The sequence below is a fragment of the Pseudorasbora parva genome, chromosome 6, assembly GCF_024679245.1.
Source record: "Pseudorasbora parva isolate DD20220531a chromosome 6, ASM2467924v1, whole genome shotgun sequence".
Classification (NCBI taxonomy): domain Eukaryota; kingdom Metazoa; phylum Chordata; class Actinopteri; order Cypriniformes; family Gobionidae; genus Pseudorasbora; species Pseudorasbora parva.
The window spans coordinates 25677775-25703467 of record NC_090177.1 but is presented as its reverse complement, the minus strand read 5'-3'; the positions used below and the strand labels follow the sequence as shown (position 1 = coordinate 25703467).

The window sequence follows — 25693 nt, the reverse complement described above, 5'->3', positions numbered from 1 at the left end:
TGCTGTACAGTTCAAAGGCGCCTGGAGTGTTACGTGTGCCTGTCTGTGTAGGTCTGCACATCTATATATATATATATATATATATATATATATATATATATATATATATATATATATATATATATATATATATATATATATATATATATATATATATACACACACACTCATCCAAAGAAGGATTATTAGGAACACCTGTTCAATTTCTCATTAATGCAAATATCTAATCAACTAATCACATGGCAGTTGCTTCAATGTATTTAGGGGTGTGGTCCTGGTCAACACAATCTCTTGAACTCCAAACTGAATATCAGATTGGGAAAGAAAGGTGATTTAAGCAATTTTGAGCGTGGCATGGTTGTTGGTGCGAACGGGCCGGTCTGAGTATTTCACAATCTGCTCAGTTACTGGGATTTTCACACACAACCATTTCTAGGGTTTACAAAGAATGGTGTGAAAAGAGAAAAACATCCAGTGTGCAGCAGTCCTGTGGGCAAAAATGCCTTGTTGATGCTAGAGGTCAGAGGAGAATGGGCCAACTGATTCAAGCTGATAGAAGAGCAACTTGATTGAAATAACCACTCGTTACAACCGAGGTATGCAGCAAAGCATTTGTGAAGCCACAACACGCACAACTTTGAGGCAGATGGGCTACGACAGCAGAAGACCCCACCGGGTACCACTCATCTCCACTACAAATAGGAAAAAGAAGTTACATTTTGCACGAGCTCACCAAAATTGGACAGTTGAAGACTGAAAAAATGTTGCCTGGTCTGATGAGTCTCAATTTCTGTTGAGACATTCAAATGGTAGAGTCAGAATTTGGCATAAACAGAATGAGAAAATGGATCCATCATGCCATGTTACCACTGGGCAGGCTGCTGGTGGTGGTGGTGGTGTAATGGTGTGGGGGATGTTTTCTAGGCCCCTTAGTGCCAATTGGGCATTGTTTAAATCCCACTACCTGAGCATTGTTTCTGACCATGTCCATCCCTTAATGACCACCATGTACACATCCTCTGATGGCTACTTCCAGCAGGATAATTCACCATGTCACAAAGCTCATCTCATTTCAAATTGGTTTCTTGAACATGACAATGAGTTCACTGTACTAAAATGACCTCCACAGTCACCAGATCTCAACCCAATAGAGCCAATAGATCTTTGGGATGTGGTGGAACGGGAGCTTCGTGCCCTGGATGTGCATCCCACAAATCTTCATCAACTGCAAGATGCTCTCCTATCAATATGGGCCAACATTTCTAAAGAATGCTTTCAGCACCTTGTTGAATCAATGCCACGTAGAATTAAGGCAGTTCTGAAGGCGAAAGGGGGTCAAACACAGTATTAGTATGGTGTTCCTAATAATCCTTTAGGTGAGTATGTGTGTGTGTGTGTGTGTGTGTGTGTGTGTGTTATTCTATATATTAATAAATATATGTATTAATACATTGTTATAATAAATATATATGAATATAGTTGAATATGAATATCTCCCGTCCAAATCTCTTCTGTTCATAGGTGTGGAACAGTGTCCAAACTCCAGTAGATTGTCTCCACTATTCAAAGTATAAAGCTGATGTGTCCTCTGAGCGGAAAGTCTGTGAATATTTGCCAGAGACACACACGTCAACTTGACATCAGTATGCATGTGTGTGAGTGTGTTTGCAGAGCCTACACTCTGGAAAGTACAGCATGTGAGGATTTTTAATAGTTCTCCATTAGTGTGAGTGTGTGTGTGCACATGTATGTGTGTCAGACGGTCTCTTTCAAACATAGTGCTTCCACGGCATTGCTTGGACCCTGGGACACCCCTCCAATGAGGAACAGCATGTTGGGGGTCTGAATGGAGGCACAGGAGCAGCGAGGACTGGGTAACGGGGCCACAGGTTCCCATCTCCTCTTCAGCTGGTTATAACTCTCCACTGATGCCAGCGGGGATGGCTGGTTGCCTGACAGCACACAATACAACACAGAACAAATCATTGTCACAAAAAAATAACATAAAAGAGATGTATGTTTTGAAGTTCTCAAAATGTGTAACCAATGCATGATGATTTTAATTGAACAATCACTTTGATATGAACCTAGCATGGACGCCAGCCGAGCTATTTTGGCATGGTTGCCTGCTAAAATTCGCATTCCTGGATCTATATATCACATGATTGAGGTCGCTTCAACCGAATGAAGTGCCTAAATGTTGCCTTTTCATTTAACAGGAGATTGAACAATGTACCCTAGATGTGAGGTAATCTTTATGCAAGTGCAAAAGCTTTCAGTGCTTGGGGGTCAATTTGACTTCTGACAGATCAGATTCTTTTTTTTATTTTAGTTCACAGACTGCATTAATTAATGTTAACAAATACAACTTTTGCATTAGTAAATGTTGAGAATAACATTAACAAAAATGTATATTTTTTTTAATACATATTTTCATTTTTTTTGTATTAGTTTCATTCTACTTTAACAAATGATAAGAAACCAAAATATTAATCTTGTACATATGATTCATTTTATACTACTGACAGGCCTAGTTTATTATCGTTTTTTTTCTTTACTCTAGTTAATAGAAAAAAAAGATAATGTCAAATTTAAAGGGTTAGTTCACCCAAAAAATAAAATGTGAGATTTATCTGCTTACCCCCAGTGCATCCAACATGTAGGTGTGTTTGTTTTTTCAGTAGGACACAAATGAAGATTTTTAATTCCAACCGTTGCTGTGTGACAGTCATATAATGCATGTGAATTGGTAATAATTCTATTAGAGCAAAAAAAACAAAAACATCCTTAGACAACATGCACAAAGAGGATGCACATGACGACACTGATATCTTAAGACACAAGACGTCAGTTTGTGTGAGAAATCGAGCCGTATTTATATCATTTTTTATCTCAAATACAATTGAACCGCGTGAATGCTCGTATATCCAGAGTGTATATTGAACTTACCGGAAGTGCGTTCCAGGCTGTTGGATATAGCGTTGTATTTGAGGTAAAAAATGATATAAATACGGCTCGATTTCTCACACAAACTGATTGTTTTTTGTCTTAAGATATCAATGTGTCGTCATGAGCCACACGGCTCTTTGTGCATGTTGTCTAAGAATGTTTTTTTTTTGCTCTCATAGAATTGTTACCCATTCAAATAATTATATGACCTACACACAGCAACGGTTGGAGTTAAAAATCTTAATTTGTGTTCTACTAAAAAAACAAAGACACTAAATGTTGGATGCACTGGGGGTAAGCAGATTATTTATATATTTATATATATATTAATATATTATATTGAAATTAAAATTAACTTTTAGCAGATATATGCATTCAAATGTATTAAAAATGCATCAAAAATGTTTGTATATCCATATTAGAAAATATTGATGACTCATCCTGCACTACACAGATTTTTGTCCAATCAGATGTTCTCTAGAATCAGAATGCTCCTCCCCCAATTGCCTCCTGATTCAAGAAACAGAGAGTGGGACAGACAAACACACTGCTTGTCAAGAACTAAAAGTAAGTCAACTGTAAACAAGTCTCCCAGTCCACATGTCAAAGCCTAAAGAAAGCATCTCCACATTGGTTATTTCATTGTGAGCAGCTTATATGAATGCAATGCACATTAGACAGCCTCTCCAGCCATTCAATCCACACAACAGCCTCTCCACATTAGCACACAGCATCCACAGCACTCTCCCTCTCACAGCACACACACACTGCGGATGTTTCTCGCAGATGAAGCACTTGCCACCTGGTGGGTTTTGGGACTAAAACAGGTTTGAACAGGTGGCGCCATGCAGATTTCTTCAAATTATGTAACTCCTACAGATTCTGTGGCTTATGCTTCAGGAAACTTTTCCTCTGATGTGGCAAAATAAATAAATAAATAAATACAAAGTTTCCCTAGTAAATCCTGGCACAAACAGCGAACATTTCCTCATTTTTCCCCAGGGTCAGTTAGACTAGACTGGGTGTTTCACTCTTTTGCCTTCGGTGCTGAGAGACCTAAACCATCATGCGGTACCTGCCACTAAGTTTCCATGGTTACTCAAATTGAAGTGCAGATGATATGGACGGACTGGTGCGGTGACTATTGTTATCATCATTTCCTGGTAGAACAAACACTTGGGCGAATCTTCTTGCTGTAATCAAAAGTGTCACGTCAAGCTGTGCTCCGGCACTCGCGTGGAGAGCTCCTGCATGTTGCTACGCATCCTCAGGCACTCATGTTCACAGAAACACACATTTGTAAAGGCAGATTTGAAGAAGTCTGTATTTATTTTTTCTGAATGATTTTACTCCCAGAACAATTCTCACCACCTATGGCTCTGGTTCCAAGACTGGAGTATGTGAGGTGACAGAGGGAGTATGTAAAGAAAATGCTTGTGTTGCTGTTAACTTAATTCTACCCTAAATTAAAATAATATTAAAACAGAACATGCATTTCTAACAGGCAAAAGGATGTAAAAGGTCAAATACATGATATGATAGTTCCAACAAAGGCCACAGCAGAACTGCAACACGGCAGTGTTTCGTGAATGAATCTGCGGCATTGAGCGAATCGAGTCAATTAGCCCTTTCATACACCCGGTGCATTGAACGGCAGGTGCGAGGCAAGTGTTTTTTGCTTGTTTCAGTACGACGCAGTAATCATGTCTCATGTCTCTTGTTTTTAGACGTGCTGGTCTAAAAACAAGGTGTGTTCAGGGGCATTTGTTGGTGCGATGCTATTTTCAGGCCATTGACTAACAAAAACCTTGTCTAAAATCAATAGCTGACCTTTCAGACCATGCGCTCAGTTCGTTAAGATAGGGCCCAGTGATTCAATGACCTATTCGAGAGCTGCATCTGAAAACCTAGGCAGCTGACAGAAGTCTGTCCAAAATCATTTCTGTGAGGTACCTTTGTGTGCTTACGCTGCCTTACAAGTCATTGCCTGATAAGGCAGCTTAAGCGCACCAAGGTACCTTGCGAAACTTCTTTCAGACTGAAGCAGCATAACGGTTTAACGATCTATAGCAAAATCTCAATACTTTGTTATATACCCTTTGTTGGCAATGACAGAGGTCAAAGATTTTCTGTAAGTCGCCACAAGGTTTTTACACACTGTTGCTGGTAGTTTGGCCCATTCCTCAATGCAGATCTCCTCTAGAGCAGTGATGTTTTGCAGCTGTCACTGGGCAACACTGATTTTTAAAGATTTCTGATCTGGAGACTGGCTAGGCCACTCCAGGACCTTGAAGTGCTTCTTACGAAGCCACTCCTTCATTACTGGGCAGTGTGTTTGGGATCATTGTCATGCTGAAAGACCTAGCCACGTTTAATCTTTAATGTCCTTGCTTATAGAAGGAAATTTTTTTTTACTCAGAATCTCACGATACATGGTCCCATTCATTCTTTCCTTTACACAGATCTGTCGTCCTGGTCCCTTTGCAGAAAAACAGCCCCAAAGCATAATGTTTCCACTCCCATGCTTCACAGTAGGTATGGTGCAACTCAGCATTCTTTCTCCTCCAAACACAAGTTGAGTTTTTACAGATAATTCAGATAATTTGGTTTCATCTGACCATATGATATTCTCCCAACCCCAATTTCTAGCAAACTTGAGACGGGCCCAGACATGTACTGGCTTAAGCAGGGGGACACATCTGGTACTGCAGGATTTGAATCCCTGGTGGCGTAATGTGTTACTGATGGTAGCCTTTGTTACTTTGGTCCCAGCTCTTTGCAGGTCATTCACTAGGTCCCCCGTGTGGTTCTGGGATTTTTGCTCACCGTTCTTGTGATCATTTTGACCCCATAGGGTGAAATCTTGCATGGAGCCCCAGATCGAGGGAGATTAGCAGTGGTCTTGTGTGTCTTCCCTTTTCTAATAATTGCACCCACAGTTGATTTCTTCACACCAAGCTGTTTGCCTATTGCACAATTAGTCTTCCAGCCTGGTGAAGGTCTACAATTTTGTTACTGGTGTCCTTTGGCAGCTCTTTGGTCTTAGTGGAGTTTGGAGTCTGACTGTTTGAGGTTCTGGACAGGTGTCTTTTGTTCTGATAACAAGTTGAAACAAAAATCTTCAAACCTACCTACCTACCTACCTACCTACCTACCTACCTACCTACCTACCTACCTACCTACCTACTCAAATCAATAAAACTGAAAATTTCTTGCCACATATTTTTTGGTTGTTGTTGTTCACCAGTACAGTTAAAAAGATAATGCCATTAGAAAATTTTAGAATATTTAGATATTAGAATATTAGAATATTTATTGTTGTTTTTAAATACATTGACAGTATAAAATACACTTTTGTTTGATTTGTTTGTTCATTGATTGTTGTAAATATCCATTGTATCTACATTGGTTATTATAGTAATGCACAATGTAAACACAATCACAGGTTTTATTTGAAATTGTGTCTCTGCTTATGTCTACGGCTGGGTTTCCGTTGTCCGGTAATTACCGGACATTGGCCGGGAAAAAAATTAAATGTCCGACAAAATGAAATCTTTTCGGTCAAATTGTCAGATTAAAACTGCCTCTTATCGATACCGTAAGCCTGCGACGTGATGCACTCGCTGACATGACAGCGCTCCGTGGCTATGGAGGATTGCAATTCTCCACAGCCTGTGAAGCAGAGTAGGCCTATGTGAGCGGAGCGGATTGAGGAGTGGAGCGGCGAGATTTTGAATGGAGTGAGGAGCGATTTTTTTTAAAAGTCGGAGCGTTGTGGTTTTTACTCGCTCCGAGAGCGCTCCACTACCGCTCCATCACGAGAACAATTTATGACAACGGGCCGGCACAGCACTACATTTTTCGCCAGAACTAGAGCGTAGATCGGCTCAAAAAAATAAAGCCCAACCCTACCCGAGCCCATGCACCCGAGAGACCGGCCCTGCCCGTGTAAGTATCGAGAACGAGCCTGTAATGACTAATTAGCGGAGCGGAGCCGGTGTGATCAGCTCAATAATTCACTGGCGCGCGCTCATGAACCCACCGGTAAAATGATGTTCGTTCAAATCCAGCTCAGACATGACATAAATCTGTAGCTTACTATAGGCTACTTGTTGTAGCCATTAAACAATGTTTTTTTCTTCATATTTATGTTTAAATATTATAATATTATTTTTAGATTTCATCTGATTATGATAGGCTAAGTGCAAAGATGCAAGTGGGTCAGAAATGATTTTGGTGGTTATATTTAGTTTAATATTAAGTTTTGTTTTGTAAAAAGCCTTTCTTTCGTTTTGTACAAATTTTCTCTTAATTTTAATAAAGGTTTCTTCGGTTAATTGCATGTATTTAATAAATAAGAAATAAATAAGTAGACTAGGTCGCGGAAGCGATCGCTTTCAATGATCATGAACTGAAGCGCGTCTCAAATAAACTGAAACTCGGCAGGCTTGCCTCACAGACATGAGGAATATGTAGCCTAATATGTGTAGAAACGAAAAGATTTAAATAAGCACATAGTGCAGTGTTCAGAACTGTACACGGTAAACAACCAGCTTGATACAGATGATTACGGCGATGGGCATGAGCGGGATGTTAAAGTTTAAGGGATTTTTTTTCAATGAATCTGATTGGGTGCAAGCACATTTTAAACAGGTAGCACTTATTCACACACGTAATTTTGTGAATAAGTAATTTTGTCGTTTTCTCTAATGATTTCAAAAACATCTTGTAGGCCTAGTGCACCTGCTTACAGTTATATACGGTTATATTCTATTATATGCTTTTGTCATTTCACACGGTGGCCAATTTAAATGTTACCAACTAAATGAGACATACTGAGTTTATAATTAAATGTATTAATTGCGTTTAATTATTGCATCTAAAGATTTTTCACGTGAATAAAGGCAAATAGATTTGCACACTTTGCTTATAATCCCTGGTCTAGTCTGTTAAACTTGTCAGAAGTTCTCGTTTCTAATCTGCCCTCCTGGTCTATTTTTTCTCTCATCAAAACCGAATACCATCAGTGGTTGTACATCAAGAGCAGGAACAGTTTTTGTGCATTTTGTTTCGCGATCTGACCGGAACAAACAGAAAGTCTGCAACGGCGTTAAGCGTTAGATTAAAGCGCTCGTCTGTGTGGAGACTGCAGGAGCCGCGAGAGAAATCTGCAGCACTGATAACAGCGGCAACGAGCGATCGCCTCTTATTTAACAAACGAATGAAATTATACCCTTCTAGTTAACCAGAGATGTTTTGTTTGTATTAGTTAGGTTCATCCGTGAAGCAAGATAAAAAAGTGGTGGGGTCATGTCCCACCTGTCCCACCCGCAAATTACGCCTATGAGTTAAAAAAATTGGTTGATTGACGCCAATCGGACGTTCATGTTTTTTTCCGTCTATTTGAAAGTTAGGCTAATAAACATGTTGCATATACGGCCTGATTATGTCTTTTTTTTAAGTTACACAAACTGCTTTCAGGAATTTTTGACCGGCATATCATCAAAACGTCCGGAAAACGAAACCTCTGCCGGTCACTTTGACCGGCACCATTTTTTTCTAGCGGAAACTCTGGTCTACGGTGACATCTTGCTAAACTCAAGACACATAAGAGAACATTAAACAACTGAGGCATTTTATTCAGTCATGCATGTAATGTACAGAAGTGTCATTTCATTCACTATAGTAAATGGGACTAGAAGAAAGAATGTGAAAAATGAGTCATCCCCAAATGACAAAAGGGATAGAATCAGAATTTGATTCATTCTGATTATAATTTTGACAATTTTTGACATGTCACATAATCATTCAAATATGACAAACAAAGCGACCTTTGATTAAATCAATCCTAAAATCATTATCCTAATTACCTTAATACATTCACCCTGGAAATATGTTCCTTCAATCATTTCTTTACACTGACACTGCTATAATACCTGAACTAATGAGCATATATGGGCATAATGGAGTACATTTGAATGAGGCCATAGATGATTGAGGGACAAATCATCAGAAGAGCAATTTCCCAAACATAATCTCCAATATGGACCTAATAGCAGCCATTAATTCTGGAAAGACATGAGGAGCTACAGGGAATGAAGCATCTCTTCCAGTTTTATCACTATGTGTGTGTGTGTGTGTGTGTGAGAAATGTTTGTCTGAATAGGCTGATAGATGTCCAACAACGGCAGTTAAAAGAAGAGCAGAAGAAAAAGACGATGAAAAGACAAAAAATAAATAAATAAATGCCACGGAAAGATAAAAAAATTAGCACAGATACAGCACCAGATAAAACAATAAACAGCAACAGTAGTGACTCTAGAAACAAAGTGAGGAAAAGACACACATGCAACATGACATGATGACATGAAGGGGGGACGGGTAGAAAGAGGTAACAGAAACTAAAAGTGGATAGATCAAGCAGAGAATAAGGTATAGTGCTATAAAGTAGTGCGACGCTCAAAAGTGGATGTTCTCACATTCTATGAATAATGAAAATACACACGCACACAATCCTCCATCAGATCCTAAGATGCCTGAAATTCACTCTAATTCTAGACGAATGAAATAAAAATGTGCCATGTATAATCTGCAACGCTCTGCCCTAAATATCAGTTTTTGGGAAGATGAAGAAATTTCTCGCCCACTCTTTGAGCTGACATTTATTGAAGAAATCTCTCTTTCTAATGTAGCCACAGACAAACAGACTGGAAAGAGATAAGGCAGTATTTGAGACTGATTCAGAGCTTCTTCACTGGAGCGTAAAGAGCCAAATGAACAAATCATTTAGTTTAAAGGCATGCCAGTCTAGGGAACAGGCTGTAGTAGAGCGATTTCACATGTTTATTGATTCATAATGAAGCTAAGTGTGATTCTTTGACTTTCCAATTAAAACTAAGTTCTGCTTATGAATAAAACAAATGGATATGGGAATGTTGATTGAACTACACGCTAAAAAAAAAAATCGATGCAAATTACGCAGACTGCTTCCTAAGAGAAGGTCGCAGAGTTCGTAAAGTCGTTCAGATGTGGCCTGTAATTGTTGTCGATGTACTGTGAGGTAGAGTCTTGTTGCTAGGTGACATTAGGTGCGCAGTACTTACTCATGGCTGCACATAAAGACATGACATAATGAATCCATTTGCTTGATATGGCATTTCATTAAGAGGCCATTTCTGCCGCAGGTTGTTCTGAAAAATGACAGTCCCTGCGCTGCACATTGTAGATTTCTTTCCTGGTTTTCTAAGCTCAGTTGATCCTATTTGCATAATCCGTTCAACACCGGCAGTTACTTACCGAGACCCCCCGCAGCGATGACCCGTCCACCGAGACAGCCGACTACGAAGTCCGCCCGCTTCTCTCTCATGCGGCAGCTCCGCGTGGCCTTCAACCACACACCTGCACACAGGTGAAAACAACCACCAGAGGTTAAAGGTCAGAGAGGAGGTCAAGATCACACCAGGGTTATTATTGTTCATTAAAACTAAAATCGATTTTTAAAGGGGTCATATGATGCGATGTCTTGTTTTCCTTTTTCTTTAGTGTTTCTTCAGCTTACGACTCACAGACACCGCCTGTAAGTTTACATTTTTCGAGTTTTCTAATGACTATTAAAATGCGAGTTTTGAGCAGTATAGAGTAGCGCTTGTTTGTTAGTTTCTGCAATCACAAATGCAGACATGGTTTTGTTTACATAGTGTTTTGTTTACATTACTTTTTTATTAAATTTGTGTTTATTATATTATACTACATTTAATGGTAATAATGAAAAATATGTAATAGGTTTTATTATTAAAACCAAAAATATTTAATTTGAAGCTACACTATGTAACTTTCCCATCCACTAGAGGGCAACTATTTAAAACAAAAGTGCAGTTTGATGACGCCAAGTTTGAGTGCAGAATATTGGGACATGTAGTTTTCACCTCAGAGCCGGTGGAAAATAATCGAGATAGGACTCAGGCAGAAATAATGTTAATGAATGTTATTTTTAACGTTACAGTAGTGTGAAGCAGAGCAGGACCGAGTGTTGAGGGAGCTGAGCAAGGCCGCTGCAGTGATTGAAGCGCAACACACGGCTCCCGAGCAGCGGGACTTTTATTATGACAGGACACAGTCGCCGGCACCATTTCCACTTTTCCGGTCATGAGTATGAGGTAACGCATCTCTGTTTATCATATTAGATACATTTAAGTTTGTGTAAAATTATGTTATGATGTTACTCTGTGAGTTTATTCGGCGGCTGCTGTGACACTTGTTGCACACTGCAGTAAGTGTAAAGCGTTTCTGCCAAATAAAACAAATAAGACCGGAAAAGAGGGTAACCCAGATATGACGCAATTGACAGGTGACGCCCACAGACGTCCTGGTTCCTTGGTTAAAAAAGCAATTTTCTCACAATTTACAAATACTTGGACACATTTGGGATATTGTAAGAACTTACCTGAACAAAATATAACATTTTATATATATATTTAAATATATAACACTAGCCTGGTAGTTTTTGGATATTTTACTGCAAAAATACTACTTAGAGGGCCTACCTTTAATTAGCACTGTCATGACATCATCATTCCTGTGGCTCTAGTCACATCTCGGGTGACTGGCTCAAAAACTTCCATGAATTCCATGCACACTGATGGCAGATTGTGAACTTTCAGGGGGTCCTTTGCTAATTGAACAACAGTTCTCTCCAGGTATTATACCTTCTAAGGGTCTTCACAAATCAGTATAAACCTCCAGCATATGTCCCCGATTTACTCAAATTTTGCTCGTGGTCAGTTGTTAGCATGTGGAGACTGGCCACAGTTGACATGGAAACCATAATGTACCATAATGACTACAATCAAAAAAACTAAAAAAACAAGCAGGCACTGAATGTCAGAGTCAGAAAGAGTTCAGACTAACACACAGTTGATCTGCCCTGAAAATACAGACGGCTTGAGGCACAGCTTTAGTGATGAACATGCAGTCTCCAGAAAGTCTCCCTGCATGACAACATCTGCCTAGGAGCAAATTTATGCCCTCTCTTATCTCTTACCTCTCTTATACCACTCTTTTTGAGGGCACTTTAAAAATCAGTTCGCTCCATTTCCTTTCTTTGTTGTAACCTTCAGCCATCAGCCATCTCTTTAAACTATTGTGATCTCTAAAGCTCTTCAGCGTCTTTCAATTCATCCCGCATATTCTCCCTTCTGTCTGAATCATACTCTTATGGCCACTGTTCCTCACCCGCACACTCTTACCTATCTTTATTGGACTAAGCCCTCTTGCTCAAGGCATCAGGATGATGTGCTGAGGATGAGAAATACACAGCTTTAACCCAACCTTGTCCTGACTGATGGCACAATCTGCAGAGCTACTCTGAAATCCGTCTAGGAATGAATATCTTCCAGAATTGTTTGACTGAGGATTTTACCACTTTAATGGGGTCATAAGAAAAATTAATTTTCCTTTATATTCTGAGGCCAACAGAGTTGTACTTTAAAAGCATACTGTAATTACGCCGCATTCACACGGGGCGTAGGCGTTAACGCTTGACGGAGGGCGTGGCTGAAGCTGGGTGCTGACGCGATCGTCATAGTGACAACAGCCAATCACATTAACTTGCCGCTTGGACCAAAACACAACACAAAAAAGCGCATTTTTTGGTTGTATGTGCGAGTGCGATTGCCCGTGTAGTTGTTGTCAGCGCACTGCACAGGTGCACGAAGCTGTTAAGTACATTAAATCCTGAAAAAGCGCCGACAGCGGGAAGAATATCACGTAGTGGTCCAGGAGCTGCGTCTGGATTTTCAACGGTCTATGGTCTGGATGGTTCACGGAGCAGTAATGAACGCAATTGGCTAGCGTCTGCTGTAGGATATTTGCATACGGCGATCTGATTGGATGACGCCTGCGCTGGCGCTTGAAAAGTTGAGAATTCTTCAACTTCTGCCGCTTGCAACGCGAGTGAAGCGCCGTGACGGAACCCACAATTCAGTTCGGCAACGGATGATGTCACCCATTCAAAGTAAATGGGAAGCGTTAACGCCTACGCCCCGTGTGAATGCGGCGTAAGTTTAAGTTTAAGTTTCAGTTTCAGTACTCAACTGGATAGACCTACAACAATCAGAGCAATGGTGAAAATGAATGATGTATTATGAGTGACGCATAGTAGTGGGAAGTTTGGATCATTTTATGGACTCAGATTTTTGAATCTCATTCAGCAAAACGAACACATATTTTTTTAAGTGATTTCGTTCATTTCAGCAGAATATAATTAAAATGTAACATGTTACATTCCTCAACATTTCTAGTTTAAAAGGAACGGATCATTCATGAACGACGCATCACTAATGTCAACACAGCTCAACTGCACGCATGCTGGAAGATGAAGATGAGTGTAAACGATCTTTGCGGGTGTTGTAAAAAATTATTTAAGGATACACAGAGTATTTACTAACACAATAATCATTTTTGCCAGAAACAGTAAAGGTGAATGCATATATGAAAAAGTTATCCTTTCAGGATTAGAATGAATTCAACCAGAGCGCTCTTTGGTGACATGAATGATTACATTACGTTGTAGCGTCTGTGGTCTCTCACATGAGGACCAAAGATGAGTCAATGCTGATGTTGAGGGTGGATAGCTTTTAGCCACACATAAATTAGGGGCCCGATGCCAACGAGTCTGGGCAAGTGACATCTTCGACAGGTTTGTGGCCGAATTGAAATAAGACAGGCAGCCTCTTTGGAGAACTGTGAAAATTTCAATCAGATTACCTGGTCACATGACTTGAACCCTGTCCCCCCCCCTCACATTCTCTCAGACAGAGAGATGCCAAGATTCTCCCAATACACACAGACTCACAAACACACACACACTTTCCTTATAAAGCTTTAATTAAGACTATTCTAGACTGTATACGATGTATCTTTGTGTGTATGCATGCTCCTTAGGTCATATCAACTTAATCATGATGTATAAACAATGTAAGTTCATTTTAAATGCTTGTATTCCTGTGTAAGAATGTATCTCTGCTTTAATATCTCCCAGCCATAACGTGTTTGATATCTAAATATTCCTATTTCTTTGCCTTAATCAACGATGCACAAAATAGGATTATGAAATGTATCATTAATATGTTTAGCAAATTTGGGAGTAAAACTGTATAAAATCGACACCCTTTACGACACTTCATAAACATGCAAAGCAGGTCGTAAACCGAGACAAAGAGAATTTTTCCCGCTCAGAATTCACCCTCTGGATTGGGTAAACTAACCCAGAAGGGGTGTGGATTAATTGTCTTAAAAGACAAGTGGAAACATTTCTTTGGCCTCTTCCCTTGCTCTTCTCTTCTCCTCGCTTCTCTACTCGGCCACCAACTTTCCAGCCCCGAGGGCATTTTTCGGAGGGGAGAACGCAGCCCATTTCTAGAGCTACCAGCCGCTCCACACTGACCTCGGAAAGAACCGCCGGACACGCAGGACATTTGAACTCGGAACACACGCACACACGCGAGAAGCCAAAACTAAAGCAAGTATTCTTATTTCTAAAATCCAAACTGCTGTTAAGAGGGTCGTGTTATTTTCCCGTTGGGACAAGTTAACTCCGTGAGATCTCTGTGTAACTGAAGTGAAGCTGCCTCTCTCTCTCTCTCTCTCTCTCTCTCTCTCTCTCTCTCTCTCTCTCTCTCTCTCTCTCTCTCTCCCCCTCTCTATCTCTCTAATTTTAGTCTATTCATTATTTTCGTTTATGTACCATATTCTTTCGTTTACTATCTATATTTCTACTCTCTTGATGCATATTTAGTGTGTACTTTCTGTGTGAATTGTAGTGTTATTTTTAGTCTGTGTTTATTAAACTTCTAAAAGACATTTAATGAATTGAATCTGTTATTCTTCCACATACACGAAGTCAATGAAACTTACGATCCTAAACGTTACCTAACTACTTATGCTACTATTCTAGTAAAGTAACTTGTACGACCATTTGAAATATTGATTTTGTCCTGATCAGTAAAGTTAATGTTTCTTATGCGCTCGTAAAGCAGTAATCCCTTATTGAGAATTGATTTGAAAGTCTATAACTAATTTGCAGGACAAACTTAGTAAGATCATTTCAAGCAATTCCGTAAAGGGTTACTTGTATTTAATTAAACATTTTTCCCTATCGGAAAATTTTAATACGTAATGAATGACTAGCAAATTATATTCATAAATTCATGAATATTGAATATTAAATCCCTTTTGAGTTAATTATTCCCCGAGACATTAAACTCACATAGTCGTTTTTGTTACAACGTTATCTGTCCATCATCATATAAAGCCCACCCTGACAATTGGATTGGTCCGAACAGTCCGACCTCAAATGTTGTGGGCGGGGTTAAATTCGGTTGGCATCCAGGCTAACTCATTCATGAAACATTCTTAAATATACGAGCAAATTCGGAGAAATTTGTGAGTAAAATTGACCTTTCCAAAAACTATCCTCTGGATTCACAAATGCTTCCTAAACATCAGATTTGGTAGTTAAACATGTGTATGTTAATAAATAGGATATGCCCGGACACTCATTAACAATTATCATAATCCCGCCCATAAATTACAATTGACAACCATATAAGGACGTCATAATATGAAGTGAAAATTGTCTTCACTAAATAGAATTAAGTGGAAAAAGAAGCTTTATTGGTTGAAGTACATTCAAAATGCAACATTTTATTCACAAGTGTACAAAGTGGCATATCAGGAAAATATACCTAGAAAAAAGAAGCTTGGCAGCAAACTACAGATGCTGTTAATGCAGTTTCATCTGTCAATCGAACTGTCCAAGAAGTGAAAAGGAAATGGTTTCAACATAAAGCTTGAGAGTAAAAAAAGGCTTGAGTAATTATCGACAAAACCTTGAACAAACTGGAGGGGGACCATCATCATCAAGCGTATCTGTGATGAACGCTTCATCAGCATAATTGGTAAAATGTCTCTGTCAGGTGTAATTTCCGATGGGGCCAGTCATAAGTCCCATAAATCATAAATCATAAATGTGGTAAATAATGTTATCAAAATGCATGTCATCAGTTTGCCTAAGTGAATACAAAACATTCGATTTTTTTACGCACAATTTACACTTGATAGGGAGCAGGTGTACATTTCTTTCGTACCAACCAACATTTTGCAAATACACACATTTTAGTGAACCCTAAAATGCACAGTAGTACAGTTAGAGCGAGAGAGGGAGAGATTGCAGAAAGGAGCCAGAAAAGCATGTGCGTCAATATTATTTATTTATCCATTAAATTGTTTGTTCGTTCATTCCATTTTTCTATAAGGCCTTTTTGCAGTAGCCTAAATTAAACACAAAGCCAACAAGTATGCCAATCAATAATTAGTCTGTTTATTTGTATTATCTGTAATAATAATGAAATACTGCGCAGCAGGCCTATTAATATATTTATATATTCTGTTTAATTTTCTATGAAATAACTTAGTCCTATATGCTTTATTTATTGAAATTAAACTGCACATTTCCATTGATTGTAAAGTTTGACATCGAAAACGGCAGATCAAGCGGAGGGGGTTGCATGTTAGCAGAGTTAGATTTTTCCTGGAGATCCTTGGCTTGATTTTCTGTGGTGTTTTTTTCCTAAGAGGATCAAACTCCATTTCTTTCTTTTTGCCGAAGATGTCCTGTAGCTTCTCAGGCTTGTTTCACACTTGTTTTACGACATGATCTGCCTGCTCTCCAACCCTAACCCATTTCCGAGATAGTTCACACCCATCGGTTCACGGGAATACCAGCATTCTCTCCTGTCAAGCTCCTCCTGTGGGGCTTTCAGTGGATGAAGATAGAAGGGTGTGGCATCAGGTGGGCATTTGGTGATGTACTTTGTGGAACTATTAACAAGGCAAAGGGCTCACCTGGATTGGCAAACATGAATCCTCGGTAGCAGTATTTGTTGGGGTCGGTGGGCTTTTTGTGTTTTTTTTTTTTTTTTTTTTTGTGCATTATAAGACAAGCAAATCTATTCATCACCATTTTCATCTTTTTAATGACGATTTAATACTTTCTTAACTTTTGATTTACATCACGGCAGGTTCCGCTGAATGTCAAAGCGGACCTTGCGTACCAGCCCAGATGCTGTATCTGGTGACAGATACGGAGAGTTACAAATGCGCTCTATTTCAGCGGTCAAAATGGGATGGTGATGAGAACTGGAGTCTTTCCAAAACTTGCCAACCTTTTAAGGACAGCTCTGAATACGTTGTTGGATGACTTGAATTCCCATTAACCAACGATGTTGTGTTTGGGTATATGGTGTTAGTCCAGCACTCAGGGAAAGAACTTGAAACTGAATATTCTGCGTTTCGGACTTATGGCATAGAACGCCCGAAGCTGGGTATTTAAAGCATCTGCCTCCTCCCGCTCTACTTCATGTCTTTTGGATGAGACGTTAAACCGAGGTTCTGACTCTCTGTGGTCGTTAAAAATCCCAGGATGTCCTTCGATTAAGAGTAGGGGTGTAACCCCGGCACCCTGGCCAAATTTGCCCATTGGCCCCCATTGGAAGGGGATTCCCCCTTCTATGTAAAGCGCTTTGAGTGCCTAGAAAAGCACTATATAAATGTAACAAATTATTATTATTATTACTTTGTCCACAGACGTATTTGGCCTTTAGCCAGTCGTTAAAAACATTGAGCCCAAGCTGTTGTTTTTTGGTGTTTTCTTCATGTTTTTTGCCCTCCAGTCTGTCCAGCTGTTCTTCGCTATTTGTTTTACGCCTTTTGTTGTTGCCGGCTGCCTTTGTTGTCTGCTTCGCTTTATTTATTTTTTCATCTGGATTATCTAAAACTTGTTTCGCCCAGTTGTTAAAATGTTCATGTTCACCATAAAAATAAAATTTACTTTGGCAAAAATTTTACTTTCATTTTGTTCTTGTCTGTGTGCTATATTGGTATTGTATGATGTATCCCATCTTCCGTTATTACAATTGACTACGTGAAGTAATATTTAACTGTAATGGGATCAAGATATGCCTAGAACTACTTTAGCTGTGCGTTTCCCTGGAAACAATTGCACAGCTTTGAATGTTCATGAACCAATCAGATTCAAGCATTCAACAGCCCCATAGTATGTGCATTCATGTACAAGGTTCACAACTTCTTTAAAACTAAATTTGAGCACCATAACTGTAGACCTATTACTTTTTTTTCACAGATACTCAAACCAGCATTTGACAAAGGGCATTCTGGGCAGCCTGACAAGCCAGACCCACTTCAAGATGTTTGGTCTGGAAACTCACCATAGACAGGGCTCAATCCGAGGGGCGGGATGAACGGTTGTCTTTCAAACTCCCTCTGCACGCGATAGGATAGCGCTACAACCAACCAGAGCAACGAAGGTGAAACAGAGCTTGTTGATAGATTAAACATTTACCGTATCCGGTCGGCTAAACTCTGAACACATCTTCCCTTTTTAAGAATGACTTCAGTGCCGTTCTTTGTTCTTTTCTCAGAGAAAAGCTTAACCCCTTTAAGTCTTCCAGAATCACGGTCAAAGCTGATTCGAAAGACCGCCGCCGTTCACCAGTTTCTGTGTTTACTAGAAGCACGCAAACGCAACTCGGCCATCGTCATTATGGCCCCGCCCGCCGACTCTATACACAATGTGATTGGCCCGTCCAGAGTGAGGGGAATACAGCTCAGAAGGGTATTGAGAGTTCCTAGACCAGGGGTTTTCAAACTGGGGTCCGGGGCCCCCCAGGCGTCCTCCAGAAGGTTCTAAGGGGTCCCCAGAAAAATGTTTGATAATTAAAAGATAAAGCAAAAATTGATAAAGTCTACTGGCCAATCTAACTGTTTAATTTCTAAACGTTTCTCACCTTGTTTACCTTTCAGAATTGTATATGTTTGCTTTGTATCTTGCTAGTGAATTTTTCTCACTATAGTCCATTTTATCTCGCTCACTGGGTTCGTAGAGCAGAATTCTTAATGCGGTACACAATCTGCTTACAAGTACATACATTTATTGTGAAAGTTGCTTATACAAGTCATTTTTAATTGAACACCTTCGTCAGGTTTATACGTCCAACATTAAGTACATCCAATTTAAATTTGGAAACAATGTTGTATTTAAAATCTCATACTTACTATTTATCTAACAGTTTAAATGTTTTTCAATACATAAAACTATATCGATGGATTTAAGGGGGTCCCCCATAAAGGTGCATCATATATGGCGGTCCTTGGCATCGTAAAGTTTGAAAAGCCCTGTCCAAGACGACACTCGCGGGCAGATTAAATTGTGCGTCTAGATTTCTAGGCTACATTCATCCAGAGGAAATATTGGTCCAGAAGATTTTTGAGACTTTTTCTCTTTATGAGTGAGTCAGTGAATCGTTTATAGTTATTCATTCAGACACACTGATTACTTCACAAACAACTCACTTAAACACACCGATTAATTCGGGAACAGAACTTCCAGTGTAAAATTATGATTTGTAGTATAAAAAACTTACATTCTAACATTATAAGTAGATCTCAGGGAAAATATGCTAAATTAATAATGATATTAACAGTATTAACAGGCATCAGGGGTGGTTCCTCGTTTCATATGGTGGCTTATAATAACTATAATTATAATATAATGAAACTTTGTACAATACAACAGCAGGACAAAGACACATAGGTTGAAGACAACAGATAATCAAATACTGATAAAACATTGCTACCTGACAGCTGTCAAAAAAATCTAAAACAGAAAAAGCCAGAAAGACGTTGGTGTCTTGAATTGTCTCGTCTGATAATGAAGCTCTGCATTTAAGCACCTGTTAAGAAACACAGAGAAACAAAGCAAAATATCAAAGGAAAAAGCTCTCAACCTCTCTGTCTGTCTTTGCCTTCACACACACACACACACACACACACACACACACACACACACACACACACACACACACACACACACACACACACACACACACACACACACACACACACAGGTTAATGAAGTGTGGCGGCCCAGTGTGACCGGTCAAGCTGTTTTTTAAAAGCGAGAAAGCCATTCACCACCTCACTAGCTACAGGTAAGCTCATTTTATGAGATTACAACACATTGAACGGAGAAAGAGAGAACAGTACAGAGAAGAAAAGATTTGGATGGAGGGAAGAAAAGAGAAACGGTTAAGCAGGAACAATTTCCACCTCCCGCTGCTCCTTCTGAAACCGCAAGATAAATTGGTTGAAATTGCCAATGACTCCACACTGACAGGAGACTGAGTGTTTGTCTCTTTCTCTCAATGTGCATGAGACACAAATGGAGCTGAATTAAGGTCAGAGGTCACAGACAACTCTCTGAAGCTCTACATCACACAAACATGTTCAAATCTGATGGTTTATGTAGCCATGTGTACAGTGATGATGGCTTCTCCCCATATAAGATCTAATCTGTAGACCACATTTCATTCTCAGATGCATCCGTTTTCATCTGAGTCAATTAAACGACAGGTGAAGGGAAAATATTCCAGGTCATAGCTGTTTGTGTACAAAAGGTCAAATATATACTGTAAACTATTACAGAAGCCAGTATGTTTTACAGTATATAGTGAGGCAGAAAAGTATTTAGTCAGCCACCAATTGTGCAGGTTCTCCCACTTCAAAAGATGAGGCCTGTAATTATCATCATAGGTAAACTACCAACTATGAGAGACAGAATGAGAAAAAAAAATCCAGAAAATCACAAAGTCTTATTTTAAAGAATTTATTTTCAAATTATGATGGAAAATAAGTATTCGGTCACCTACAAAAAAAAAAAAGCAAGCTAACAGACCTGTAACTTCTTGCTTAAGAGGCTTCTCTGTCCTCCACTTGTTACCTGTATTAATGGCAGCTGCTTGAACTGGTTATCACACCGGTCCACAAGAATTTCAGAAAAGGGACCAGGATGACTGATCCGTGTAATGGAAAGAATGACTATGGCCACGTATAGTGAGATTTTGAGTAAAAACCTCCTTCCATCAGCAAGGCCATTGAAGATGAAACATGGCTGGGTCTTTCAGCATGACAGTGATCCCAAACACACCGCCTGGGCAACGAAGGAGTGGCTTTGTAAAAAGCATTTTAAGGTCCTGGAGTGGCCTAGCCAGTCTCCAGATCTCCACCGCATAGAAAATCTTTGGAGGGTTTTGAAAATCTGTGTTGCCCAGTGACAACCCCAAAACATCACTGCTCTAGAGGAGATCTGCATGGAGGAATGGGCCAAACTACCAGCAACAGTGTGTAAAAACCTTGTGGCGACTAACAGAAAACATTTGACCTCTGTCATTGCCAACAAAGTATTGAGATTAACTTTTGTTATTGACTAAATACTTTTTCCCCACCATAATTTGCAAATAAATTCTGTGAAAATCAGACAATGAGATTTTGTGGATTTTGGTTGAAGGTACTCATTGTTGAAGTGTACCTATGATGAAAATTACAGGCCTCTCACATCTTTTTAAGTCGGAGAACTTGTAGCTATGCAAACTGTAGATGCTGGTAATATAATAATAATGAAATTAAAAGGACACTTATTTATTGAGAGTCACTTTCATGACACTTCAGTGACATTTTTAAAAAAGTGCACTTCGTAATAAAGGCACAATTAAGTTTAATCTTTTATGTGCTTTAAAGATTTTGATCTTCTGAATGACATAGTAAAGTTCATGTCCTTGATATAACAAAGTTAATATATTTTAAATGTACTAAATTACTAATAATGAAATACTAACTTTATCATTACAAATGTGTAATTACAAATATATTTAAATACATAATGTAAACTATAATACATTTTATTTAATTGTAAATAACATGCAATTAAGTGTCTGAAAACATTACATTCAGTCCACTCTTAAGTAAATTCTTTTAAAGTATGTTATTTCCATAATAAGTAGTCCTACTCATATTTTAAGTATGCTAAAGTATGCTTCCTTTTCAATGTCTCTACAGTTCGCTGGAACTAAATCTGGTCTACAGTCCACTAATTGGGGAGCGCTTCCCTAGATAAATGTATGATGAAAATCTATTCTTATATATACCATCATGTTAACATTTCGAGAACTGAAAATAAGAAAGGAGGCATCATACATCATAGCAAAGTCTACAAAGCACTGCACTTTCCCTTTGAACTGCTGCTTTAGATTACCTGTCTGCTTGCCTGCCTGTCTGTGTGTCTGTCTGTCTGTCGACCTGTCGCTTGCTATTGAACCAGACATGCACACAGCTGCGATTCTCTCTGTAGCTAGAGAGCAGGAGGTGTTGCATGATTGACAGTTCTGCAGGCTCAGAACAACGACCCAGCTGGAGATGAGACCCCGTGTTTATTTAAAGCCCACAAATCAATCATCTCTTCTTTTTCTATTACACTCACACATGCGCACACAAACCTCGTTCTGATCTAAAATATTTTTGTGAGTATTTTCAATCTACACATTTTCTCTATGTATTTTAATCGTGATTCACCTTCAACCAAAGTCCTTTTCAAGTCAGTTCACTCAGTGGCCATATCTGCAACACCTCTGGGCAGCTTTCTTTCGTGCATACAAAACCAACTTGTATCTCCTTAGTCCTTACCAAAATCTCTTAAACTGCTTACCGAACTCACATTTATAAAACATTACAAGACATGAACCAAGCCAATCAGTTACGAGGTCAAATGCAAACTTTGATTTGAAGCAAAAAAGTTTTAGTGAGTAGCTACTTTGTTGGCTTAAGACCCTGAATATTGTCCAAAGCTTTGTTAAAAAAACTCATGCTAAAAAACAAAAAATATAGATTTTAATATCAATTCTTGCACTTTGCTCCCCTTAGCTTAGTGGTGATGAAAAAAGAAAATGTTCTTTTCAATCTAAATGCTTTAAAAAGACATCTTTGACAGTTGCACCTTCTGCTTTTTACGTTTCTTGCAGCAGCAAGTTAAAAGTTCTTTTGAAAACACGTCTCAACGCCTTGCATGCACTCTTTTCCATTTTGTTTGCATTTCTAAAAGAACAAATGTGCTCGTTCATTTAGATCACTGCAATTTTAAAACGCTCGTTATCTGTTCAAGCCAATAGGTGGGACTGTCCATAGACAATATAAATACATAGACGCCTATAAATGCTGTCAGACCACAGGTTTCAATAAACCGTTTGTGGCAAGCAGCGGGGCAAGGGACCGTGAGAGCGGGCCGGTGACGAGTGGTAATGAGTACCAGCTGTGTGACACACCGGTCTCGTCTCGCGGCCAAGAGACGGGAGCATAAAAGGAGGAGCGAAGGCAGCGGAAGACGAGAGAGGACCAGGCCTGGATTTATGTTATGTTTTGTTTACGTTTTATTATGTGTGTGTGGGCAGTCGTCCATGAGGGGCTGCCCACGTTTTATTATGTGTGTGTGGGCAGTCGTCTGTGAGGGGCTGCCCGCGGTTTTAATTTCGTTTTGTTTATTTATTTTGAATTAAAAGTTTTGAACGTTCGCCGGTTCGCGCCTTCTTCCTTCCATCCACAAACCTCGTTACACCGTTATTGATTCAAAATGCTGATAAGAGAATGGTAAAGCTCAGAGTTGAATAAGGCCTGTTGTGTTTGGAAGTCCTAGATCTCCTCATCTCTTCTACACTACACCCGACTGTGACAAATATTGAATTTATTGATGCAAAAACATTCTCAGCAATTGAGAACAACAGCAACTCAGCCACAAAGTGGTAGGCAAAGTGAATTGACAGAGCGGGGTCAGCGCATGCTGAGGCATAGTGCGCAGAAGTTGCTAACTTTCTGGAGTTAATAGCTACAGACCTCCAAACTTCACGTGGCCTTCAGATTAGCTCAAGAACAATGTGTTTCCATGGCTGAGCAGCTGCATTCAAGCTCCACCAAAAGAGCAATGCAAACTGTCGGATGCAGTGGTGTAAAGCACACTGCCACTGGATTCTAGCAGTGGAGATGTGTTCTCTAGAGTGACCAATCACGGTTCTCTGTCTGGCAATCTGAAGGAGGAGTCTGGGTTTGGCTGTCGGCAGGAGAAGGGTACTTCCCTGAATGCACTGTACTAGGTGTAAAGTTTGGTGGAGAGGGGATTATGGCATTGGGTTGTTTTTCAGGGGTTGGGCTTGGCCTCTAAGTTCCAATGAAAGGAACTCTTAATGTTTCAGCATACCAAGACATTTTCGATGATTTTATGCTCCCAACTTTGTCGGAACAGTTTGGGGGTAGCTCCTTCCTGTTCTAACATGACTGCACACCAGTGCACAAAGCAAGGTCCGTAAAGACATGGATAAGCAAGTTTGGTGTGGAGGAACTTTACTGGCCTGCACTGCTAAACCTTGTGGAAGTCCTTCTTAGAAGAGTTGAAGCCGCCACAGTTGCAAAGTGTGGGCCAAATATTAAACCCTACAGATTAAGATTGGGATGTCATTAAAGTTCATGTGGATGTAAAGGCAGGCATCCCAAAACTTCCGGCAATATTGTGTGTTTATTAAAAATGTCACTTTATCAAATTACTCTAAAGATTTTTTATTATTATTATTTAGTGAACTTTGTAATACATGTTTTAATAAATTTTGTAATTAACTGTAAGCCATTATTGGGTGCCTTTCAAATAAAAATTCAACTTTGGACACACCCCTAGTGTCAACATTGAGCTTTTTACTTTTGTACAGTTTATCAAAATACAGTAGCATACAAATATATAAAATCAAACACAATGGAATGAAAGTGGCATTTTGGTCTCTACTGTGAATTGCACATCCACGCACAAATAAATCCCTGATAGTCTCCTGCACACTGTTGGACTGTGGGATTGATTAGAGCGGATCGATGAGCTAATCCACGAGAGCTGTGCATTTTATCAGTCAGTGTGATGCTGCAGAGGAGCTCATGTGGAGTTTGTGTTATCAGAGCCGCCGGTCCAGATGGCCCTTGTGAGGCAGGAGAGGAGAGTTGAAAATAAGGAGAAATGACAGGTGTATATAAGGAAGGAATGTGTAAGGTCAGCCTGAGAACAAAGGATAAACCAAGAGAGGAGTAAAAGATGTGACAGCAGGACATCAACGACAAGGACTATCTAAGGTTTCTATCATACCAAACCTTTAGGCAGGAAGTTTGTATTAAATCCTGTGTTGGTGATGCACACAAACCATTTCTGCATGATTTTACTGTGAATAAGGATGAGGGATCAAGCATTGTTGCTAACGCCACACTCATTCATGTACAAAAAGCCCCGAGAACACAAGATGACAATAGCAGCCTTCACGTCTAATGAATGAACACACTGCCTGTACGGCACAGCACATGGAGGCATAAAATCATTGGACACCAAAGCTGTTCTTTTTAAATCTTTTGTGTTCCGCGGAAAAAAGAAAAGCCTGGAAAGACATAAGGACGATTAAATGATGACAGAATATCAATTTTAGGGATAACTTCCTAAAGATTCAATAAAAGCCTCTTTGCAAAGCCGATGTTTTATTCCATTAAAATGTTGGAACATTTATGGTTTATTTACGGCACATTTTGGTATATCACAAAAAAAAAAAGAATTCCATGAAGTGGATAAATTCTAAAAATGTGCATTAAACAAACGTATGGGCTCAATTGAGGCTCATAATTTTCAAGACATATAAACTACGTACGAATGAAACACTTTACCAAATAAACCCCTTGATGCCCAACAACAACAAAAAAACTCTTGTCGCAAGATTACAGAACAATCTGGGCAGAATTGTGTTCTACAAACTGTTAAGATCAGAGA

The 25693-nt window shown here is 39.4% G+C and overlaps 1 protein-coding gene across 5 annotated transcripts in view; it reads right to left on the bottom strand.

Annotated features, from left to right (window-relative positions):
• Window positions 1-194: 194 nt before the first annotated feature.
• Window positions 195-25693, bottom strand: part of klhdc8b (kelch domain containing 8B) — a 176974-nt gene continuing 151475 nt past the window's right edge. For all 5 annotated transcript variants that reach the window (XM_067446455.1, XM_067446451.1, XM_067446454.1 and 2 more), the window contains exons 6-7: window positions 10246-10347; window positions 195-1952 (exon numbers count right to left, since the gene is read on the bottom strand). In XM_067446455.1, the coding sequence (XP_067302556.1) occupies window positions 1756-1952; window positions 10246-10347 (299 nt within the window). In that variant the 3' untranslated portion in view covers window positions 195-1755. The remainder of the gene's footprint in view (window positions 1953-10245; window positions 10348-25693) is intronic.